Source organism: Crinia signifera, chromosome 2, assembly GCF_055691185.1.
Source record: "Crinia signifera chromosome 2, ASM5569118v1, whole genome shotgun sequence".
NCBI lineage: Eukaryota > Metazoa > Chordata > Amphibia > Anura > Myobatrachidae > Crinia > Crinia signifera.
In genome coordinates this window covers 216,972,498-216,994,547 of record NC_139218.1, presented here as the reverse complement: position 1 = coordinate 216,994,547, position 22,050 = coordinate 216,972,498, and the positions used below count along the sequence as shown (strand labels likewise).

The 22,050-nt window shown below is 41.5% G+C and overlaps 1 protein-coding gene across 2 annotated transcripts in view; it reads left to right on the top strand.

Moving 5' to 3' along the window:
- Window positions 1–22,050, top strand: part of ULK2 (unc-51 like autophagy activating kinase 2) — a 105,516-nt gene that overhangs the window by 70,904 nt on the left and 12,562 nt on the right. The window contains exons 11-21 of one of the 2 annotated variants that reach the window (XM_083173729.1): window positions 354–404; window positions 2,766–2,857; window positions 4,287–4,458; window positions 6,835–6,895; window positions 11,304–11,441; window positions 15,509–15,657; window positions 16,159–16,239; window positions 17,048–17,331; window positions 19,046–19,239; window positions 21,024–21,133; window positions 21,596–21,736. In XM_083173729.1, coding sequence (XP_083029855.1) covers window positions 354–404; window positions 2,766–2,857; window positions 4,287–4,458; window positions 6,835–6,895; window positions 11,304–11,441; window positions 15,509–15,657; window positions 16,159–16,239; window positions 17,048–17,331; window positions 19,046–19,239; window positions 21,024–21,133; window positions 21,596–21,736 — 1,473 coding nt within the window. The remainder of the gene's footprint in view (window positions 1–353; window positions 405–2,765; window positions 2,858–4,286; window positions 4,459–6,834; window positions 6,896–11,303; window positions 11,442–15,508; window positions 15,658–16,158; window positions 16,240–17,047; window positions 17,332–19,045; window positions 19,240–21,023; window positions 21,134–21,595; window positions 21,737–22,050) is intronic. The other variant, XM_083173730.1, reaches the window with a different exon arrangement.

Below are 22,050 nucleotides of genomic sequence, written 5' to 3'. Positions count from 1 at the left end.
AACAACAACTGGACGTTGAATTTGGCAGTATTAATTTACTCCCCACTTTGCTTGTGATGTTCTAGACTACCATACATAATTCGGTTCCAATGTGAGGCACTGTGGAGTGTGCTGCTGGCAATATAAATACATGTCAGTGCATGAACTCTTGTGATAAATTTGTTCAGAAATGTATTGTATTTTTAGGCAGCATTAATATGAACATTTTATTTTCCCAACAAGATATCCATGAAAACTCTTAATAAATTAGCGTGAAAAACAATAAATAAAAACTTTTTTTGTCTAATAATTTCAGCTTTCAGAAACAAAAATGAAGCTTTCTGAGATGCAATGTTTGTTTTCTTATCCTGCAGAGGGCTTTTTCACCCATCCATTCCTTGATCAGGTGTCTACAGTGAAAAAGTGTGAGTACATACCTGGAAATATTTTCCATATAAGTATTGCTAATGCTTCAAAAACAGAGAAAATTATTTAGTCCAAGTGCAGTTTCTTGCAGAATGTTATTGTGGTACTACAAGTCCAAATATAGCATGCTCCGTTCATTTGTAGGCTGGTATCCACAGAAGGAAAAGATCAGTCTGCTTGCACACTGCGTGTGATCGGCTGTTGTCTTCCTCAATGCACTCAAATCCAACTGGGAAAGGATTCTAGAATGAAGGGGGTGCCATCTTATAAATAACTAGATAACCTGTATACATTTACTGATAATAGAGTGCATAAATTGGATTCAGTCACAAAGGTAGATGTGACTAATATAGTAATCTTGTCTGTAAAGCTTAAATTCCTCTTGAATATGAGAGTCCCCTTCGATAACCCATGGATAGAACGATGAAGAGTTCTTTCAATAAGTTTCATATTTCATCGAACCACATTGAAATCAGTTATTATGGCTTCTTTCATATTATTGAGAGACATACTCCATATTGCAGGAGAAACAGGCAGTGTCTGTTAAAGTGGGGAAGTCATTTACAGAGAGAGAAAATTCCTTTGTGAAATGTTTTTTGGACACCATTGCTTTTTGAGCAAAGTCTACAGCATCGGCTAGCAGTGTCTGCTGCTTTCTGGTTGCTTCCCATGGCAGCAGACTCAGCCAAAAAAGTAGTCAACCTCCCATCTGTAGAACTCCCATGATACAAAAGTCATCTAGAGTGTTAAGTATTTTGCTGACACGTTTATGTCAGCAATTCAAAGAAACAAGAACTTATATGCCAGGAAGAAAATACAATAGACAAATATGCCTTTTATTTCTAAACATCCCTGATAAGTCTTTGGGCAGTATTCAATCCAAGATTCCGATTGTCGAAGCGTTGCTCAGCTCAACTGAATTTCATCAGCCGGAATTCAGTGTTCCGGCCGGCGAGTGTTGGAAAGTGGGCGTGTTGGTGAAAACAGCCGTGGATTTTCGAGAAACAGCAAAGAATTTGAAAATCCATGGCCATTTCCGACAAAACAGATCCGACTTGTTTTAAAGTCAGATCAGTACTTGTGTAGTTTCACGGCGCCCGATATATCGGATGCTATATTGCCCGATATATTGATGCGATCCTATGAGATTTTTTAGCTGTTCATAACCCCACTATCCACTACGCATGGAGTTGATCTTATATAGTGTGGCGAGCGCAGCGAGCCACCGAGCCCGAAGCGTGGTGCATAGTGGGCTTATGACCAGGTAAAAAATCGCTTTGGATCGCATGGATATATTGGCCGATATCTAATCCGATATATCAGGCGCTGTGAAACTACACAAGTACCGTCAGATCTGTTTTGTTGGAATCTGCCTTCAGTGCTGTTGGAAACCAGCCAGCATTAAATACCCCCACTTTCAGTGCAAAGGTGAATGATTGCTTTTATGGACATGGACCTATTCCATCAAAGATCATTGGGATTTAAGATCATTATTGTATTATTCATTTTGTATTCATATATGGCATTAATACTGCCACACAGTTATTAACATTTACAATATGGGTCAAACAGAGCACTCGCAAGTTTCTTCTGTTTTCTTTCACAATAATGAATTAACCTCAGCAGTGTTTTTTAATGTTCAAAAAATCTTCTGGAGCTTTGTCGTTTCTGGGCCTGAGGAGATTCAACAAGTTGGTCAATGCCAGATATTTTGCATCAAACCATTGAGTTTGATCCTCGCTGCTACAACTAAAGGAATTTATTGCATCTGTAGATCTTTAGGATGCTTCCTTTCAGTTTGGTACAGAAAGTTCCTCAGATGATTTATCGTGGTGCAGTACTAGCACAAGGCCCTTGGGACATCAATAATTCAATAGTTTTATAACCAGCAACTGGGGAAACATCTTGCCATATTATCAAACAATATTGTGCTGATCTTCATAAATAGCTAGACAGACACCAGTAGTAAAGCTGGCGCTTGGGGATGATGTCATCTTCAAGTGTCGTCTCCGTCTACACTGCGGGTGGGCACCGCAGTGTAAATGATGACAATCCCGGATCCGACCTGGCTTGATCTGTGTTCCAAAGATTTTTGGTGTAAAAGGGGTATAAATATGACTTCATGATATAATGCATTTTACTTACGGTAATTATTCACATATTTCACCACAATTTATAATTGCATAAAACATATAAAAATCATACACACACATTATACATACATATTAATTTACCTAATGTTTCACCGGCAATATTTTGTAACATTATTACGCATTTTGGCTCTTATAAAAGTCCAGTTTAAATTGGTGATTTTGTTTATGACCTGCCATTGTAATTGAATTTTTTCTTTGTATCCCTAGCTTGTCCTGTCCCAGTGCCTACTTACTCTGGCTCCAGTATTTCAGGCAGCTCATGTGGAAGCTCACCATCTTGTCGATTTGCCTCCCCTCCTGTAAGTAGGCGCTGAGTAGGTTAATGTTTAACAACCTGCCTTCAAACCCTACTTATTTTAGTATTTTACAGCTCCCACAACCCTTTAATTCATCGGTCTCTTACCTTCCTTGGAATCATGACACAAAAAACATGCCACATTCTCAAACTGTGGATAAATGTTTCTTTTTCTTCAGCATACTTCTCCAAAGACAATTTTTTGTCCTCAAGCATTGGGTTAAAACTGTTTGTTTAAAATGGAACCATTTTAATACAATATTTTAATAGAGGTAATTTTTTTTAACTGCATCACAGATAATATGGTAAAGCTGTATGAAGCAGTGGAAAGAGTGCAGGAGATTTCCATGGCAACCAATCAGCTTCTACCTATCATTTTACAGAAATGCTACCTCAAAGCTGGTGCACTCCTCCACTTGCGTGCTGAACCAATCTGCAATGTATTCATTAATTAATGATTCAACTAGGAACCTCTGACCTTTCTGAGGCCCTGTCGGACTAATGGTTAGGTTTGACTTGCATTCAAGAGGGGTGTAGTATAACTTGCGGTCATTGATTTGACATGAGTATGTCGACAGGATCAAACTGTCAAGATTATAAATTCTCAAACTCTAGATTGCCTGTGGATTTTTAAAATGTGACAGCTAGTGATACACAGAGTGGTATTCAATCCGGGATTCCGACTGTCTGAATCCCAGGCCATTTTTGTCTGATCAGAGAGTAACTCGACAGTCGAAATTTAATGTTCTGACTGTCGAGTTTTGGAAAGTCCGTGGATTGGTGAAAGCAGACGCGTATTGTCGAAAAACAGCAATCCATGGCCGTTTCCGACAAAACAGATCCAACTTTAAAAAAGTTGCATCTGACAACCTTCAATACTGTCGTTGATGACAGCATTGAATAGGCGAGTGTCGATATTTCCCCTATTGGGAAATATTGGCACAGATTGAATATGCCCCACAGCGTTTCTGCCGGTTGACCTGGAAAACGCTGTGTGGGACGTATTTGAGAACTACTCGTCTAGATGCAGCATATCGACTGTGACTATGTCAACATTCGCTGTGTGTACCTTGATGATATGTTGATAGGAACTGTCCCTGCTTTTCCCTTGCCTTCTCCTGTCAGCAGCAGCAGCAGCAGCTCCATTGTAGTCTATATGTAAATTATAAACTGGAGAGATGTTACAACATGGGTGAGAATAGGTATGACTATCCAGCTATTGGCTGAGAGTTGCCCTCCTCATGTTCTGATCTCGGATTGCTTGTCAGTGATCAACTGCTAATGGTGGATAATTTGTTATTAATGGAGGCAGCTCAGTCATGCTGATAGCATCCTCCTGTCCATGATCATGTACCTCTACATTATAGAAATGTTTAACCCAAAAGAAGAACCAGGACATCTTGGTGTATAATTAAGTTTTGTTGTCTTTTTAGTCTCTGCCAGACATGCAGCATATCCAAGAAGAGAACCTTTCTTCGCCCCCGTTAGGTCCTCCAAATTATTTACAAGTCTCCAAGGATTCTGCAAGTACAAGCAGCAAGAACTCTTCTTGTGACACAGATGACTTTGTTCTGGTCCCACACAACCTGTCTTCTGACCACTCATGTAAGCGTTAAGTAAAGAGAGAATGTGTTCTGTATCCTAGATGCACTGTCCTGTGTCCATTGCCCTTGTCAAGAATAGCTACATCCAGGGGAAGGTTTGTTTGCATGGTCTTTATAAACATCCGAATGCATTGATCCTATACTACATAAAGCACTGCCTTTGTTTTGTACATTTAATGATGTATATTTTTTGGGGCTTGTGACTTTACACATCAGTTGCCCAATTTATGGATATGTACAGAAATTTTCTGAAATTAAAATTGCAAATTGACTACAGATAAAGAATATACAAATCTGCAGTTTTGCTGTGTATAAATTGTGATTGTGAGACCAGTAATAGAATTTACAAGGCTGGGATTGCGCAATTCCAGAACTCGAGAAGTGCGAGTGCCTCTCCGCAAGTAATTGCAATGTCTGCAATTGCTTCACTGTTTTGCTCGCACTTGCTCCGGATGGCGCGCCGACAATGTCTAGGAAGGCAGTCAATAGGTCGATATCAGTAGGTTGATGTTGACACAAAGTTGACCTAAACAAAGGGTCATCATGTCAATAGTCGAAGCATGAAAAAAATGTTTTTTTTTTCACCTTTTTTATTATACTTTTTTGGACTTTTTTCATGCTTTACCATTCACGTGGACGCCGATTGGGAATGGTAAGGTATGGCTAGTTCCTGAAGGATGTGGAGCGTACGCAGTTTACTAATTGGGGGTCCACATGCTCAGTTGTTGACATTGACACCAAAAAAAACCCTGAAACTCTCATTTCCACCTTTTGCGTATGTCAAACTTTGCTCACTGTCAACCTCGTGCACGCCGACCTATTGGTGTCGACTTTTGAATGTAAGTAATAAAATTTGGCTCATCCCAACGGCCTTTAAAGGATTTTCAGTCCAGATAATTCTGAATCCCTACTTCCCTGTCATTTTAGGGCCCACCTGGAGCTAAATCATTATTTTTTTTTTTTTTTCATTTTGTTTATTGTTCTAACTTTGAACGTGTTCTGTTATTATGCTGATACTTAAAATATGTATCGGTTGCAACCCAGATTAATAACCTTTTAAATTGTAGTGTTATTGGGTCATTCCATGGTAGAAAACGTTACATTTTTACTAAACTGATCATGTGTGGTCAACACCAACGGAGAGACCAGCTACCGGAATTAGGGTTAGTACAGGGACAGGTCACCGGCTACCATCCAACTTATTTATATATTCCCCAAAAGGGTGTAAACATTACTAACGTAAACAATTTTTACAGGTACCACTCTCCATATTTCTGAGTTATATTGATCATATTTTATCATTTACTTAGCTTTATATTTAGCTCTCGCTATCGAATTTCTTTAAAGTAACCAATTAAAGGAGCTTCTTAATACATAGCGCATAAACCATAAAAAACCAACTTCACCAGAAATTGGTTATTTTATTGGTTTTTCTCCATGTATTACAATTTGGCACCATACCCAAGATGATGAAGTAATTTACATACCCTGTTCATACCCTTTCTTCTATAATGCTAGAGTGCGTTAGTCTGTCCCTGCCAGGCCTACTCTGCTAAGAAATAGCGCAGTACTGCTGTTAGACTTCGCAAAACTTTTTAAAGTACTGATATAGGAATAAATATTTATATAGTAGCTAGGACACTAAGGGGGGTATTCAATGTCTGGGGCACGGCTGTCGAGCTAGCGCGACAGCCGTGCCCCTGTCCCGTTCTCGGTGAGCTCGCCTGGAGCTCGGCAGTCGGGATTCAATGTCCCGGCCGCCGAGCGGTGAGAAGGGGGCGTGGCCACGAGTTGCGGCCGGGAAGTGACGAGATGCAGCCGGCAGCTCGTCACTTCCCGGCTGTTCTCGGCAGAACGAGCCCGACAGCTAGAGATGTCGGGCTCGTTCTGACAGGAAACCCTGTTCAATGCTGTCGGGGAAGACAGCATTGAATAGGGCCCGTCGAGCATCTCCCCCACGGGAGATGCTCGACGGAGATTGAATATCCCCCTAATGATCCAGTGAAATAAAAATAACTTGGCTATGCTACTGTTAAAATATCTATAATTTTGGAATCATATTTTCACTTAAGATATTCTGGTCTTTTTTATTTTTTAGTTATGCACACGTTGTTTTTTTTTGATACTTGGCTCCAATACTGCATTATAGAATACAAAGGTATAGTGTGGTAATATTTGCAACCTATTTTTGGTCAGATATTATAAAACTTTGTCTACGTTGAAAAACAGCTTTAAAGATTCTTGAAGAAATGTTAACAAGAAATGTTACCGAAATATACGGCTTCAGCTCGTGTCTCGGATGATCATCATTGGTGTATTAATGTAGGGGCTACCTAAGTTTTCTCCAGTGACGTTAATGTGTGCCCATTTGTTGCAGATGATCTGCCAACAGGGACAGCAGGGCGCAGAGCATCTAGTGATTTCTTGATGTGTGGAGGGTAAGTTATTGTCAGCTATAGTCTTACATTAGGTAGTAGATTGTGCCATTGTGTTACTGGGGGAATGTTTTTGAATGCATTCTTTTATATTTATATAGATAAAAAAATAAAAACTCTCTGTAATTGTTACCACATTGCATGCATGGAAAAGAACACCTATATTCATTATTATTGCACCCGGACACCAGTCTTTTACTAAGTGCCTCCCGCTGTTCAGAGCCCATGTCGTTTTTTTTACAAGGGGCCAAATCAGGATCGCTCGCTGCGATCCGAAGTCTGCACCCAGCATCGGTGGTCAGGGTTTGCGAATACGCATTTCAGCACATGCAAACCCCAGCAGCATTTTTTAGGCATCCCCATGAAAACACTAGTCATTGCCCTGGGTGCGCAGGAGGGCTGATGCCTGCTCAAGGTGGATGCCTGACGTCAAAAGACACCAGCACCGCCCTGTCTTCTGCGATCTGCGGAGGAAATAAAAGTTTCTTAGCGAACACATCTCGCATAGCAGTGAAGGGATCAGGGCACTGACGGGGCGGCATTAGGGTGCTCACTAAGCAGCACACAACCGCTGCTTAGCGAGCCAATCTGAATTAGGCCCTAAGTTTGTGTGTTCTAAAGCGATACAAAAACTCTTCCAGTTTCTCGCAGAACACTTTTTCAGCTGATGCTATTGGATTAGTTTTTTGGGGGGATTGTTTATTATTATTATTGATTCATACCTACCAACATCTGAGATCAAGGGAGCAGGACAGGGTGCGCGCCGTAGGCAGAGGAGCTGGGGGCTGGACAGCAGCTTACAGAGCTGCTGGGCATGCCTCCACAGCGGCGAAAAATGGGGGCACATGTGCACAGCGTCTATATGTTGATTTGATTTGTACTGTATATTCTGTACATTTTAAGCCAGGCATGTCCAAACTATGGCCCTCCAGCTGTTGTGATACTACACATCCCAGCATGCCTTGTAATTCTTTTATCATTCCCTGATAGCAATACTGTGGCAAGGCATCATGGGACTTGTAGTTCCACAACAGCTGGAGGGCTATAATTTAGACATACCTGTTTTAAGCCATAGAATTGTTTATCATAGGGAATTAAGCTACTATATACTGTGTATATAGGTTATAGTCTTTCTCAGACAGATTTTTTAAAAATGTATTTTTCTATTGGGATATTACCACTTCTACAATTCAGTTTATTTATTTATTTTGAATCGTGGACCTTTGTTGTAAAAGTGGCAACCGTATAGCTTGCTATTGGCCGTTGTACTGCCTCTGTCTGTCTTTGAAATAGCCAATGATCTTTTTTTCAGTGATTTGTAGTGGGAACAAGGATGGTGTGCCATTAGTACATTGCACCTAAAGCTGGGTACACACTGGCTGATAAATTGCAGTCTGGGCATTCACAAACAATAGGCCTGTGAGCAACGATGTTCAGACATAGACGTACAGTGTCATGCAGGCTGTGGAGCATAGTCCACGGCAGGTATATCTAAAGATATATCAGTGTATCTGGCTGTATATACAAATGGTCACCAATTGCTGCAGGGGCACAGCTGCATGAAAAAATTCAAAAACCCACTCTGCCGAACAGCCCATTGGTAAGTGTATATGATTGTATATTTTACATTGACCTGCCCCCAGGTCCTGGCTTCCTTGGCTTGACATACCAAGGGATAGCTTTTTTATTTTAAACAGCTGTTAATTTAAACTTGATATTCTGGATTCAATGCCAATTCCAGGTCTTTGTGAAGACCATGGAAGGATTGCCACCAACCTCTCCCATGTGAACAGTGTTGTTTTGAAATTGGAAACTTCATCACCTTAATCTATAAGCGGGTGAACCACAATATAAAGGTTTCCATAGACTGAATCACCTTAATATGCCAACGCTTTTTAAAGGCCAGCGGTTTATAGAGAATTGATTAGGTGTTTGCTGCCAGTCACCTCAAACCACAGCTATTTAAATTGCATTGGTCTTATTTTAAATGTGCGATGTGGATCCTAGGACTCCCGGAATCTCTTCACACAGTTGTCTCTTAAACTTAGAAATAGGCACAGATAAAGATTAACCCTTCTTGTTCACCAGTTGCTCGCTGGGAAACTCGCCATCCACAGCTCACAGGCATAGACAGCAAGCTTCTGGATTCCCATCTGAAAGGCAGGAAATTTGCCATTTTCTGCACTTCCCCTCCAACGCTAGCAGTGAATCAGAGCATGCCCAGTACCGGGGTTCTCCACGGAAGTCACATGCATTCCTATGTGACGTGCACGGTTGATTCACTGAGGCTGTATTTTTTTGTTCTTTGCACTATAAAATGGGTTGAGCTTCCAATACTAGAGACATGGACCCAAAAATAGGGATGGATATATTCCCCAGCCTAGGCTGGAAAAAACAGGCGCCTAAATGGGATGTGTAGTCAAGCGGCTCACACTAGGGGGTGTCTAGTCCCCAATATACACAAGAGAAAGAGAAAAAGGAGTGGTGGAGCGCTAAAATTATTCCATATCGAATCAATTGGGTAGTACAGTATTAAATATTTTAAATTAATATAACATGAATTTAAATCACAAAATAAAAATATATTGATATAGCAATAAGTGAGTGTCACAATAAATATATATAATATGCAATGAGGTAATAATTATTAGTCGGACTAATAAGGTAGTATACTTATTGTGCGGAGTTCCAATGCTAGAAGAATGGTGGCTTTCTGAATGTATAATAATGCGGTCCCTGGTGTAAATCCCAAATAAAGATGATGGTTTTAAGGGAGTCCATATAACCTGCAGGAATAAGTTCCGCTGGAGGGAAAGTTGTTATCCTCCCTCATAGAGGCATCCTCACGATTGTGCGATCCATATATCCAGAATGTTAAGCAGGTGGTGGTATCCCAATTGCAGCAGTTGTAGAAATGATCTTTTAAGTGAATAGCCAGGAACCAATGTGTAGAGCCGGCTTAGATGTAAGCTTGGGAACTCCGGTATCTCCTCAAAAAGTCCAACAAATTAAAATTCCCAACATGTTTCGCTGCTGGCTAGCAGCTTGATGATTTCCGGTGGGAATTCAATTGTGTGCTAATGGATTTGTTTGGCAGAATTACCTCTACACCCACCACAAAATTGGTGTGAAAACTGCCAAGCAAACCTATTTTAGGAGTGCCAACGTTGCTGTGAGAGATCCTCAAAATATCCTTAAACCCCTTCACTGGTGGGTTTTTTTAGGGAGCGCTCCCATCAGGGCATGTTTTTTTTGGAGAGTGCACCCTAAAAAAAAACCCGCTCTGTCTCTCTGGGACAGTCAGAGCTGCTGTGCACTATATCAGCCGCTGCCCAGCCCTGCCCCGGCAACCCGGCAGTGTGCGATGCAGAGGCTGAAGCTGAGCTCATCGCTAGCTCGGTCCAGCACAGCGGCGTTGCCCAATGCCAAGGAGGGGGAGACAGTGGCAATCCTGGAAATTTTCCGGGAATGCCAGTGTTACCACTGAAGCATAGCCTGGAAAATGAAGGGGTTAAAAATACCAGCGCTGCTCACAGCAACTGTTCTTGTTTTGGGTGGAATATTTAAATGAATTGACTTGGCTGTATTTCTATTTATACTAAAAGAACAGTCGCTGTGAGCGATGCTGGCATTTTTAGCGGATATTTTACGGATAGCTCACAGCAACGTTGGCACCCAAAGGGTTAAACTCTTCGGCAACAGCAATTTGCCCTCTTTGTTTGCAGTTTAATCCCCCTCCCCCTATAGGATCATTTAGTTTTGTTATGTATTTAATATTATAAGAATCTATTAATAAATAAATAAATATTCTGTGGTTCACGTTTTTTTACCTGATATACACCTATGTTTGGTACAAAATCAAGCAAGTAAACACTTCTAAGTAGTGATAAAAATATGCAGCTAAATCTGGAAGGTGTCACATGTTGACCTGCCTCCTGGGAATAAATCGATGTCAATTAAATAGAAGTTCTTTGTTTTCTGGTTGTAAACTTACATAATGTGCCTTTATACGTAACCTGCTGTGCATGGTTAAGTCCATGTAAACAGCAGAGCTGGTGTGAACTCCACTTGTACTTCCTGTTCTGTTGAGTTCCTAGAATTGCTTTGTTTTGCTTTGCAGTGTGTGGAGGAGGCTGGAGGGGGGCGGGACATAGTCCTGCTGATTGTATGATGGCAAAAAAATGTTCTATGCCTGAACACTACTGAAAATACTCAACAGGGAGCTGTTCTTTCTCTAGCGAAGCTCAATGTATTTCTGTCATTTATTGAGAGCAGTGGATTTAAGCCATTAGCTTTGACACTTGAGTACATTTTATTCTAGTTTTTGATTCTCTGGCTGTGCAATGGTTCAGATAACACAGAGACCAGTGTGCAGGGATTTATTCCCTATCTCCATGCTTTTTCACTTCAGACAAAGCCAGCCTCAGGTGTCTCCACGCAGCGAAACTGCACCAATTCCTGTCCCAACTCAGCTACGGAATTATCAACGCATAGAGCAGAATCTCTCGTCCACCGCTAGCCCAACATCTAATCCTCACGGCTCACCCAGGTATGTTCCAATATACTTTTGTTTCTTGTTGGCATGAACATTACTTTTGCTTTCAGATTAATGCCACTTATATCACCCCTGATGTTTGGAATGTGTGGATGCTTCCTGTCTACTGTTCCGCTAGCTTGATATAGCAGAGACCGGTAATTAATGCAACACATGTATCACACCCTCCAAAATGACCCATTCCATTAGGTACAAAATGCTCTGCTTCTGGACTTCTTCCTTAATTACCATCACCTGTGCTGACACAGCGTTACCATCACTGAGCTAGCTCCACACAGGTGACTGCAATTATCAATTAAGAGATCCAGAAGCAGAGCATTTTGTACCTAATGGAATGGGTCATGTTGGAGTGTGTGATGTATCAGTTAAGTAGGGATATGTGTAATTGGGGAATTGATCATGTACATTACTTACCAGGTGTGTGCATGTTCAGTACAGTAGTGACAACAGTCAGACAAAGGGCGGTTTTCAATGCCGCCAGCGAGGGGGTTCCTGCAGCAAGGATGGCTTGTTTTCGGCGAGGATCACCGAACACAAGCCATCCTTGCCATCTAACCCCTTCGTCTGCTGCTCACCCTATTCTGTATTCCGGGGGAATCCTCCGACCACATTCCCCCAAACGGCGAGCTGCATGTAGAGGCAACCCTCGCCATTTTGTCTGCCACACTCGCCATTTCCAACTCGCTGAAAAAAAAAAAACGAGGTGAAAACGGCGAGTGCAAGGGGGTCAGTTGAATACTAACCAATCAGCTGTGACGGCGAGCTATCGGCACTGCTCGCCGTCACAGCTTGCCATAGGCTATAAAATATACCCCATAGTGTGGCTCTCTTTATCCAGTTCTCTCTTGATTCCATCCCAGATACCTTGCACTGCATATTAGCAAAGCTACATTAGTAGTTGCAATACTGAATGCCTATGATCATCTTTCCTTACTTGTGACCGAGCATTACTTTTGCAGCCTCAGCCATTATCCACCTAACCATAATATAACCATTTGTTGGGTACTTGTGGAGTATCACGGCTCCCACGACCTGCATCGTATGCAGATCGTATGCTAAAAATCACATCGCATCGCATGCGATGCGATGGCACCCGATTTTGCACTGAAATGCATCAGATTGCATTGAAATGTGTATTAAACTAGTGAAATGCCCCCAAATGCCATTTTTCATAGTGCACCACCCCCACTATCAACGTCAACCCGAAGCGTGGCGAGCGCAGCGAGCCCGCGAGGCGCGGCTTTACGCGTCCTACGACCTTTTCCTACCCCCACTATCCACGTCGGCGTGGAGTTGAGAATAGAATAGTGTGGCGAGCGCAGCGAGCCACCGAGCCCGAAGCATGGCGAGCGCACGCGGATACCTGTGAAGCCCGCGAGGGGACGCGTATAGCTGTGAAGGTATCCGCGTCCCCTCGCCACACTATTCTATTCTCAACTCCACGCCGACGTGGATAGTGGGGGTATGAAAAGGTCGTAGGACGCGTACTGCCGCCCCTCACGGGCTCGCTGCGCTTGCCACGCTTCGGGTTGACGTTGATAGTGGGGGTGGTGCACTATGAAAAATGGCATTTGGGGGCATTTCACTAGTTTAATACACATTTCAATGCATTCTGATGCATTTCAGTGCAAAATCGGGTGCCATCGCATCGGATGCCATCGTATGGCATCCGATGCGATCGCATACGATTTTTGAGCTAAAATGCTCAAAAATCGGTAAAACATCGTATCGCATCGTATGCCATCGTATGCCACTACATATGGCATACGATGCCATACGATGGGATGCGATGGCATACGATTTTTGAGCAAAAATGCTCAAAAATCCGTAAAACATCGCATCGCATCGTATGCCATCGTATGCCACTACATATGGCATACGATGCCATACGATGGGAGCCGTGATACTCCACAAGTACCATTTGTTGTATCCTTGTGATTCATAATTCTCCTCCTCCTCTCTGCAGATTTATTGTGCAGCCTCCCCTCCCCAGGTTAAGTAATATGCTTTCTGATGCCACTAATGCATAGAATGTTGCTTATAAATCATCTACTGTTGAACATACTTGTTTAACAATATGATCACATTTATTGTACAAACCAAAATAATGCTCTTTTATCAATGTAATTGATGTCCTGACAATATAATAAATGTATATTCGGAAAGTGTACACAAATTTGTATCATTTCATTGATTTTCAAACCAGTCCCCAGTTCACATGTTACAGTAATCACCCCTTTCACATCACAAAAATAAAGCGAGTCGAGGCGTGTCACCCCGGGTCGAGGTGCGGTATGAACTCACCACACCAAATAACCAAGCATTTCAACCCAGGTTATAAGAAGGGTTACACCCCGGTCACCTCTCTATAATCGGCGACCCAGGTTTACTCTGAAAGCACCTGACCAGCTTAGACCCGAGTTTGCGATGTGAAAGATTAAATAGATCACCTAGAAATTGAACAGGAGTATTCTTTACTCGCTGACACATTTCTTAGGTGCCCCAGCTGGTGCTCAGGTGTATTCATTAATCACCGACACATTTTCCAGGTCCTTCCAGGTGAATTCGTTACTCACTTACACATTTTTTAGGCCCCCAGCAGGTGCACAGGTGTATTCATTACTCACTGATACGTTTTAAAAGATCAACCAGGTGGAACCAGTTATTTCACTGTTTTGAAAACCTATATATTGTTCAGGGTTGCCTACCTGACCCTCGCCTTCAGTGAGAAAATGCTCTGTTCCTGAACTTCCCTGGTAGTGTATGATTGCCATCACCTGTGGGGAGCTAGGTAATTGATAAGAAAGGTGTTTCACCACAGGCGATTGCAATCCTATATTACCAGGGAAGTCCAGGAACAGAGCATTTTCTCCCTCAAGTAGGCAACCATGGTATTGTTTGATACACATTTTTGCACTATATACTGTATTGTATAAGAAATATAAAAATGCCACCTAACTGACAAAATTTATAAACATTTGTCCATGAGTTGAATATGAAAATTGCAAATAAAATAATGCCATAGCATCTAGAAAATTATATACAGTATACATTTAAATGAAATGTATTAATAAAAATGGTATAAAACAATTATTAATTATGATTAGCACTTTTTATTGACCAGGCTTCTATTGCATGGATGACAAATCATGGAGACAAAATGCATTCCATACATATAGATTAGTTTAGTGTTTCTCCAACTTGATCCTCAGGGCCACAAACAGTTCATGTTTTCCAGGTCACCTTGCACAGGTGTAGCCATAGCTAAAGCCCCATACACACTACATGATTTACAAAAAATAAATAAATAAATATATATATTGATTTATATATATATATATATATATATATATATATATATATATATATATATATATATATATATATATGTGTGTGTGTGTGTGTATATGTATATATATATATGTTTATATATATATATATATATATATATATACATACACAGTACCTCTCAGAAGGGCGCATCTGAGCAATATCGTTTTTATAAAAAACGTTTAGTGTGTATGCTCTATAAGGTTAATGTTTCATGCTCCCATGCATCATTAATGACACCTTCCCCTCCCATCTGACTATATCACAGGTTCTCAAAGTTGGTCCTCAGGACCCCACACAGTGCATGTTTTGCAGGTCACCCGGCAGATGCACAGGTGCACTCATTACTCATTGACACATTTTAAAAGATCCGCAGGTGGAGCAAATTATTTCACTTGTAATTCTGTTAGGAGACCTGAAAAACGTAAACTGTTTGGGGTCCCAAGGACTGAGTTTGAGGGCTATTGTAGTAGTCTATTACCTTGTACATTAGATCAATCACTCGCTGAGTGAAGATCAGTGATTGACCAAATGTACAAGGTAATAGACTACTACAATAGCCCTCAAACTTGACTGCAATCTTTTTTATCTATGTATTTAAAGCTCAGCTGTCTTATACGGAATTCCTGAAATCCACCTTAACCTTAGATGCAAGATGACAATTTACAGATACATGAAGTATTACTGGTGTTATGTTAAATGTTACAGGGCAGGTTTTTGATTTTTTTCAGCAGATCTGGGGTAGTGAGGCGCTCTCATACCAGTCCCATGGGATTTTTAAAGGTTGGCTCTGGTTCACCAAGTTCGACGGACATGGCTACAGCTACTGGACGTCGATTATCCACTGGCTCTTCACGACCATATTCTCCATCTCCTTTAGGTAAACTTCATAATGAACTTGAATGTGCAAAGTAATAATAATCAGTGGACAGTGTATTTCCACTTTAAAACTCTGTGTAATTTGCTGACACTACGTGTCCACAAATGTTGCCATGGTATCTGAATAGCTGGACCAATGTGTTTTTTGGTAATGCATGTTTACGGTCATACAGACGAACAATGAGGGTAAGATGTGTTGCAGTGGTTAAGACGGGAGTAGAGGGATGGAGTCGCACTGTGGTGGTGGGAGGAACCAGGTGCCGATCCCCCCCTGTGCTCCAAAGGATACCACTGATAGGCCGTCAAAACGGGTTATCCAGCACAGTGCTGGAACCCAGGGTGCCGGATTATCAGTGGTCAATTATATGTAGATTTTATATTTATTCTGGTCAGATTAATTCCTTTTATTTGCATCAAGGACATAAAAACAACATAAGCAATAAGGATTGAAGTGGCCATACATGAAAATTGCTTGCTGACTCCCTTTCTGGTTGTTGTACAGTTGGAACCATTCCAGAGCAACTTGGACACTGCTGCTGTGGACACGCTCAAGGACACGAGTCAAGAAGTAGAAGCTCTTCAGGTAGTAAGATCCATTCTATATTCCATTCATTCTACAGATGCACCCACATAAAGAATTTTGCATGTGTGAAAGTTAACATATCAAAAAAGGCAAAACATTTAAAAAAGATTTGTGGGTTAAAAATAGTGCATTTTAACAAAAAAAAATTTAAATAATAAATAAATAAATTTTTTATTGTATTTTACAGTAGAATTTGTACGGGGATTACAGCAAATGTTAAGGAAGCCTGGGGTGAAATGTAATAGGATGAGAGATTCGGTAAGAAATCTCCCGTTTTTTAAAAGCGGCAATCATTTAATCAAACTGGGTTTGCAGTGTAAATGATTGCCGCTTTAAAAAAACGGGAGATTTCTTACCAAATCTCTCACTTTCTGAATCTCTCATCCTACTACATTTCACCCCTAATGTCCTAAAATGCACTACTTTGGATGTTTACAACAATACTGTATGTATTACACATAGCCGGGTATAGAGCCTGACCTTTATCACACTATAAATGTGTCATCCAGGGACACATTAAACATGACCTCTTACCCAAGCACACCTCTCCAATACAATAAACTTATTACTAGCTTCACCCAAGCAGACCTATGACTGTTATGACGTTTGTTAAGGCTGATTCACCTGATGTACATCTAAAAAATAAATGGGCCTTCATATATAAATAAAATTATCTTAACTTATTTGTTTGTTAACAGGGAGAGTTTGTCTTTAGCTCGCTAACTGGTGAGCTCCCAACTTTTTTAGGTGCAGCAAACAAACAAATGATTTGAGGTTTGTGATGGTGAACATGTTTTTTTGGATTCAGGTTCCCCAGTGCCACAGTCGCAGTCCCCGCAATCATTGCTAGGTGGAAGGCTGCAAAGTGCCCCAACCCTTACGGACATCTACCAGAACAAGCAGAAACTACGAAAGCAACACTCAGACCCTGTGTGTCCCTCATACGCTGGGCATGGCTTTAGCAATTCTCCGCAGCCTACACGGCCGGTCAGCCTCGGAGCTTCCCCTACAAAACACATGGGATCATCCCCAAGGAGCTCAGAATGGCTATATAAAACTCCCTTACCAACCATCATTGGATCGCCAACCAAGGTTATTATAAATCAAATGACTCTATGGGAACACTACTAATTTACATTGATTAATGCATACAATTTTGCTGACAGTTATAGATGAAGAAATAAGTTGTTATGAGTAATGTTTATTTGTAAGGCACTACAGCTACAGGACATGCATAAAACAGACTTATAGGGCAGACAGAATAGTGTGAAAACAAAGGGTAGGGAGGGCTATGCTACTAAAGCCTGGTACACACTGGAAGGATAGGGATTCATTCTGACAACGGAACAGATCCCCGTCAGCCCAGATCACCTGAACACACTGGAGCAATGTTAATGAAAGAGGGAACGATCACTGTTCCGTCCTTTATTAACATACATGGTGTCGCTAGTGATGTTGCTAGATTTGATGTGCAGCACCTCAAACCTAGCTTTGTCGCAAGGGAGCGCACATATTGCACATACACACTGAGTAATATGCTTAATATGACGGTCCAATCCCTCTGACCGGACGGCATAGTGACCAGTGTGTACCCAGCTTTAGATTCACAATAAAGTGGGTAAAGGGCAGACACAAGTAGGGGTTGTAAATTGGAGTGGACTTTGTGACAGAAGTGAGGTGATGTAAAAGTGTAGCAAATGTGGGCCCCCCTGGGACTCGTGTCCACTGTGCACACTGCACCCATTATAAATACACCAATGGTGATCACTCACCAGCTACAGCCTTGTCTTCTCTGTCCGGTAGTTAGGTGATGATAAGTTATAATCCTGCTCCTAGTTTCTAACCCCCAACCTTTCCTTCCCACAGCCTAACCCTACCCTTCCCATAAATCTAACCCTTCTTTCCTGCAGCCAATCCCTATTGTTGGCATTCTACTTAATTTTTATATTTTTATAATGTCGATATGTTCCTTGATGACATATAAACATCATTAACGTACTGTTAACATTGTGGTGTCGACATGGCAACTACAGCCCACTTTTAAGAGTATTTAAATGATAAGCTCCTAATGATGTATTGTACGGAGTTCCATTTACCTTAATCAGTATGGAAGAAACCCTCAGATGGGGCACAGGTCAGACATAGATCCCGGGTCATGAGGACATGTATTTCAGGATTGAGCTGTGGTGTGCAGGTTTAGTTTGGAAAGAATCATTGAAATGGACTCTGCCGGTATAGTGATTTGTAGAGTGGTGCAGCAGTGACAAACATCTGTCTTAGTTCAGCTTTTAAGACATGTTGAAGTGGAGATAGATGGGTGAGGTGTAAATGCCTGATAGGAAGTGGTGGCAGTAAATGGCAGTGCATGTAAGAGAGAGGTTCTGAAGATTCGTTGTATCCTAGATAAGGAAAGTACTTCTTGTTATATTTCCCTGTGGAAGTGGTAGAGAGACTTGGAATGTGTGGAAAAGTAGACTAACAATATTGCAATTACATTTGTGGGGGAAAGGCAGATTTGGTGAACTTTGAGCATTCTAGTTAAATGTTTTAAGAATAAGACGTTAAGCAGTGTTAAAGTCCGAATGGTCCTCTCATGGGATTGATATTTGTAATGCCTTCCAAATTGCCTGTCTAGACACAGTGTGTTTCAGCATTTCCCCCCCCCCCCACCACCACACCCCCCTGCCTCCTTTGTGTAGAAATAGCCTAATGCCAACTTGACCATCTGTGGCTAGATTGTAATGTGAGTGTGTTCTATTGAATTATCCTTATAAAAATGACCATTTTAGTTGTGTTGTTTTTCAAGGCAACTGCTCCGTTCAAGATACCGAAAACACAAGCATCCTCAAACCTGCCTGCTCTGGTTACTCGTCAGGGACCTGTGGATGTTCTTGTACAGGGCAAAGACTTGTCTTACCTGAGGGAATTCTCCCACTTCACTTGCCCACATGGGAGTGATAGGCTAGGAACAGCAGACCATGGCAAAGCTACTTTTGGAAGGTGAGATCACGTGTTCTGCCTACTTGAAGGGTTATGGCATTTATATGCTTTTGTAAGCAAGAGTGTTGGATTGAGCGCAGCATTATATGGGATGCATTTTGGTGGTCGGTGTGCCAGCATTAACAATACTGATGCCGGTATGTCGATTACCACCAGGAGACGGCCGTCCAGGAGGTTCCCAGCACTGGTATCCTGAATGTCTGTATGTGAGGTGGGGGAGCTATGAATGCTTTGGGGTGGTAAGCATTTTTACAGTGAAGGTCTTTTAACCGATGTGTTGTGATGTCAGACACCCTAGATTGGGAGGGGCCTATTCCACCCAGGGTAATATTCCAGAGTGCCACCAAAACAGCTGCCTCATCTGGTACCTTTAGTGGGTGGAATATTCAACCAATGGAATTTATTACCCCAAATGTCTAAACCAACCCTGCATTATGCTTATTGTGCTCTCTAGATATTTTTTTTTTATTACTCTTCTGTATTACTTAATGTTTTGTGCTATGTGCTGCATTTTTTCTTACTGCAAAGCACCTTGAATCCTGTTGGAGAAAGAGCATCATATAAATAAAATTATTATTATTATTTTGCCATTTGCTTCGTGATAAGACATTTGCCGCCATCTAGTGGACATTTCACTTACTAATCTACATGTCGTTTTCTAGTTTTAGTATAGAGCGGAAGTAGGATACTTTCTGTTCTTTGGTATGAATGTGTTTTCTCGTGCGTATTAAGACACTGGAATACTGAAGCATGGATATTTTTTTTACCTAAAATCACCTAAAAGCATAACTGTCACCATCATGATGTAAATATTGTTGACAATAAAAAATAGGGGTATTTATCAAAACTTGTAGAAATTGTGAGAGGTAAAGTTCCACCAATCACCTCCTAACTCTAATTTTTTACAAAGCTGACTGGCTGGTACATAAAGGGATAGTTACCTTAACGTAAATGCATTTTTAATAATAACACAGTAACACTTGCATTCAGTTCTAGATATATTCTCAATTTAGCTTTTTACAAAGTACCAGCAGTGTTGTCGTAAGCTTTTTTTCTTGTTTTTTTTCTCAAAACTTTCTTGATGTAATAGAAAAAAAAAGTGCTAGATCAGTAATACCACTTTCACATCACGCAAATAACCCGGGTTATTGCTGGGTCAATCTGGATCAAGAAGGGGTGTGAAAGAACCAAACTGAAAAACCCGGGTCGACCAACCCAGCAATACAACCTAGGTTATAATAAGGTTTAAGGCCCCAGTTCACTATGTGATTCTGCCCGATTTCAGCAGATCGGACTGAGAAATTGGGGAAAACCAATCGCATTGATGCAGTTCCTAGGTGTGTACTAACGGTGCCGCACCAATTACATACCTATCTGCAGTGCAGGGAAGCACCGGGCAGGAGTGGCTCTCCTGCTCTGTATCTGCGGATGGTGTCAGTAAGGGGAACAAAAGCAATACAAAAGAATAGGCTACAGCTGGTTGGATGTGAGAGTTCATTCTTTTTTTGAGTCTTCCCGGGAGTTACAGTACATGTGGAGGATTTAGCTTTTTTTATATATATATATATATATATATATATATATATATATATATATATATATAGATGGGTGATCAATGTTATTGTCTTTAATGCTGGTATAATACTTTCAGGCTGGTATATCTCTGCGGTCACATATAATAGTGTCATTGTTTTAGCCTTTCTAATAAATATAAGCAAGTGCAGTCATCTGGACTGCTGGAGCAAACCCTTAAAGTAAGCAATGATAAATGATCTTCTTGTCAGGTCTGTGAGTGCGGGGAAGCTGTCTGATCAGACAGGGAGAGCTATTCTAGGAGGACAACATTACCAGGGAAGCACAGACAGTCTAAACTCTGAGCGCCCCATGGATACAGGTAATCTATACTTTTTTTCTTTATTGCAATGTTGTTACCATAATAGAGCATTGAATGTTTTCTTTATGTATTTGTAGTGTTCCTTCTAGCACCCTGCACCATTGAAAACCCATGCAGTTCCTCTTTCCTACCTGGGGTGTTGCTGTCTGCATTGCAACCTGTATCTCAATACAGACCATACACTACTAGAAGCACCACAGCTTACCATGACTCCCCAGGCAGGACAGAGGAACTGCACAGATTTTGAAAGGTGCAGGGCGCTATAATGAACGCTGTATTTGTGATCTGTAACTAAATACCACAACTGTTTCTATGAAGACTAAATTCACTTTGATATCCTCCCTGTATATGTACAGGCAAAGGAAATGGAGGAGCAATTAAATACAATTTTATTAGTGCACAGTGACAGGTTATTTTGTAATGGTTCAGCCAGGTAATAGTTTATTACATTCCTTTTTTCAGTCCCTGCTGGTGCTACAGGAAGTGTCCTGACAGTCCCCACAGTGGGTTCCAGAGCTGTAATGTTTACCGTAGGGTCTCCGCCCAACAGCTCTACTCCTCCCACCTGCACCCATATGATGATGAGAACACGGGCCACTTCAGGTAATGCCTTCACAATTTTCTATTATCTCATTGTGTGTGTGGTTGATACAGATGGAGTGCCTCTCTTCTATCCAGGGGCTGGCGGTCGGATCACCAACTGCCAGAAGGGGACATTCGCGCACGAGACACACGCTCATCCCCTTCTAACTGAGCTCCCCCCGGGTCCCTGCCGCCTTGCCGCTGGTCCCCGACCTCCCTACTCCCCACCCAGTCAGATGGAGCGCCATCTCGCCAGCAGGGGCAATCTGGCGAGCCCCGGAGGTGGCTGAGAGGCGCTCCATCTGTATATGCCTTGGCTATAAATTAGACTACCG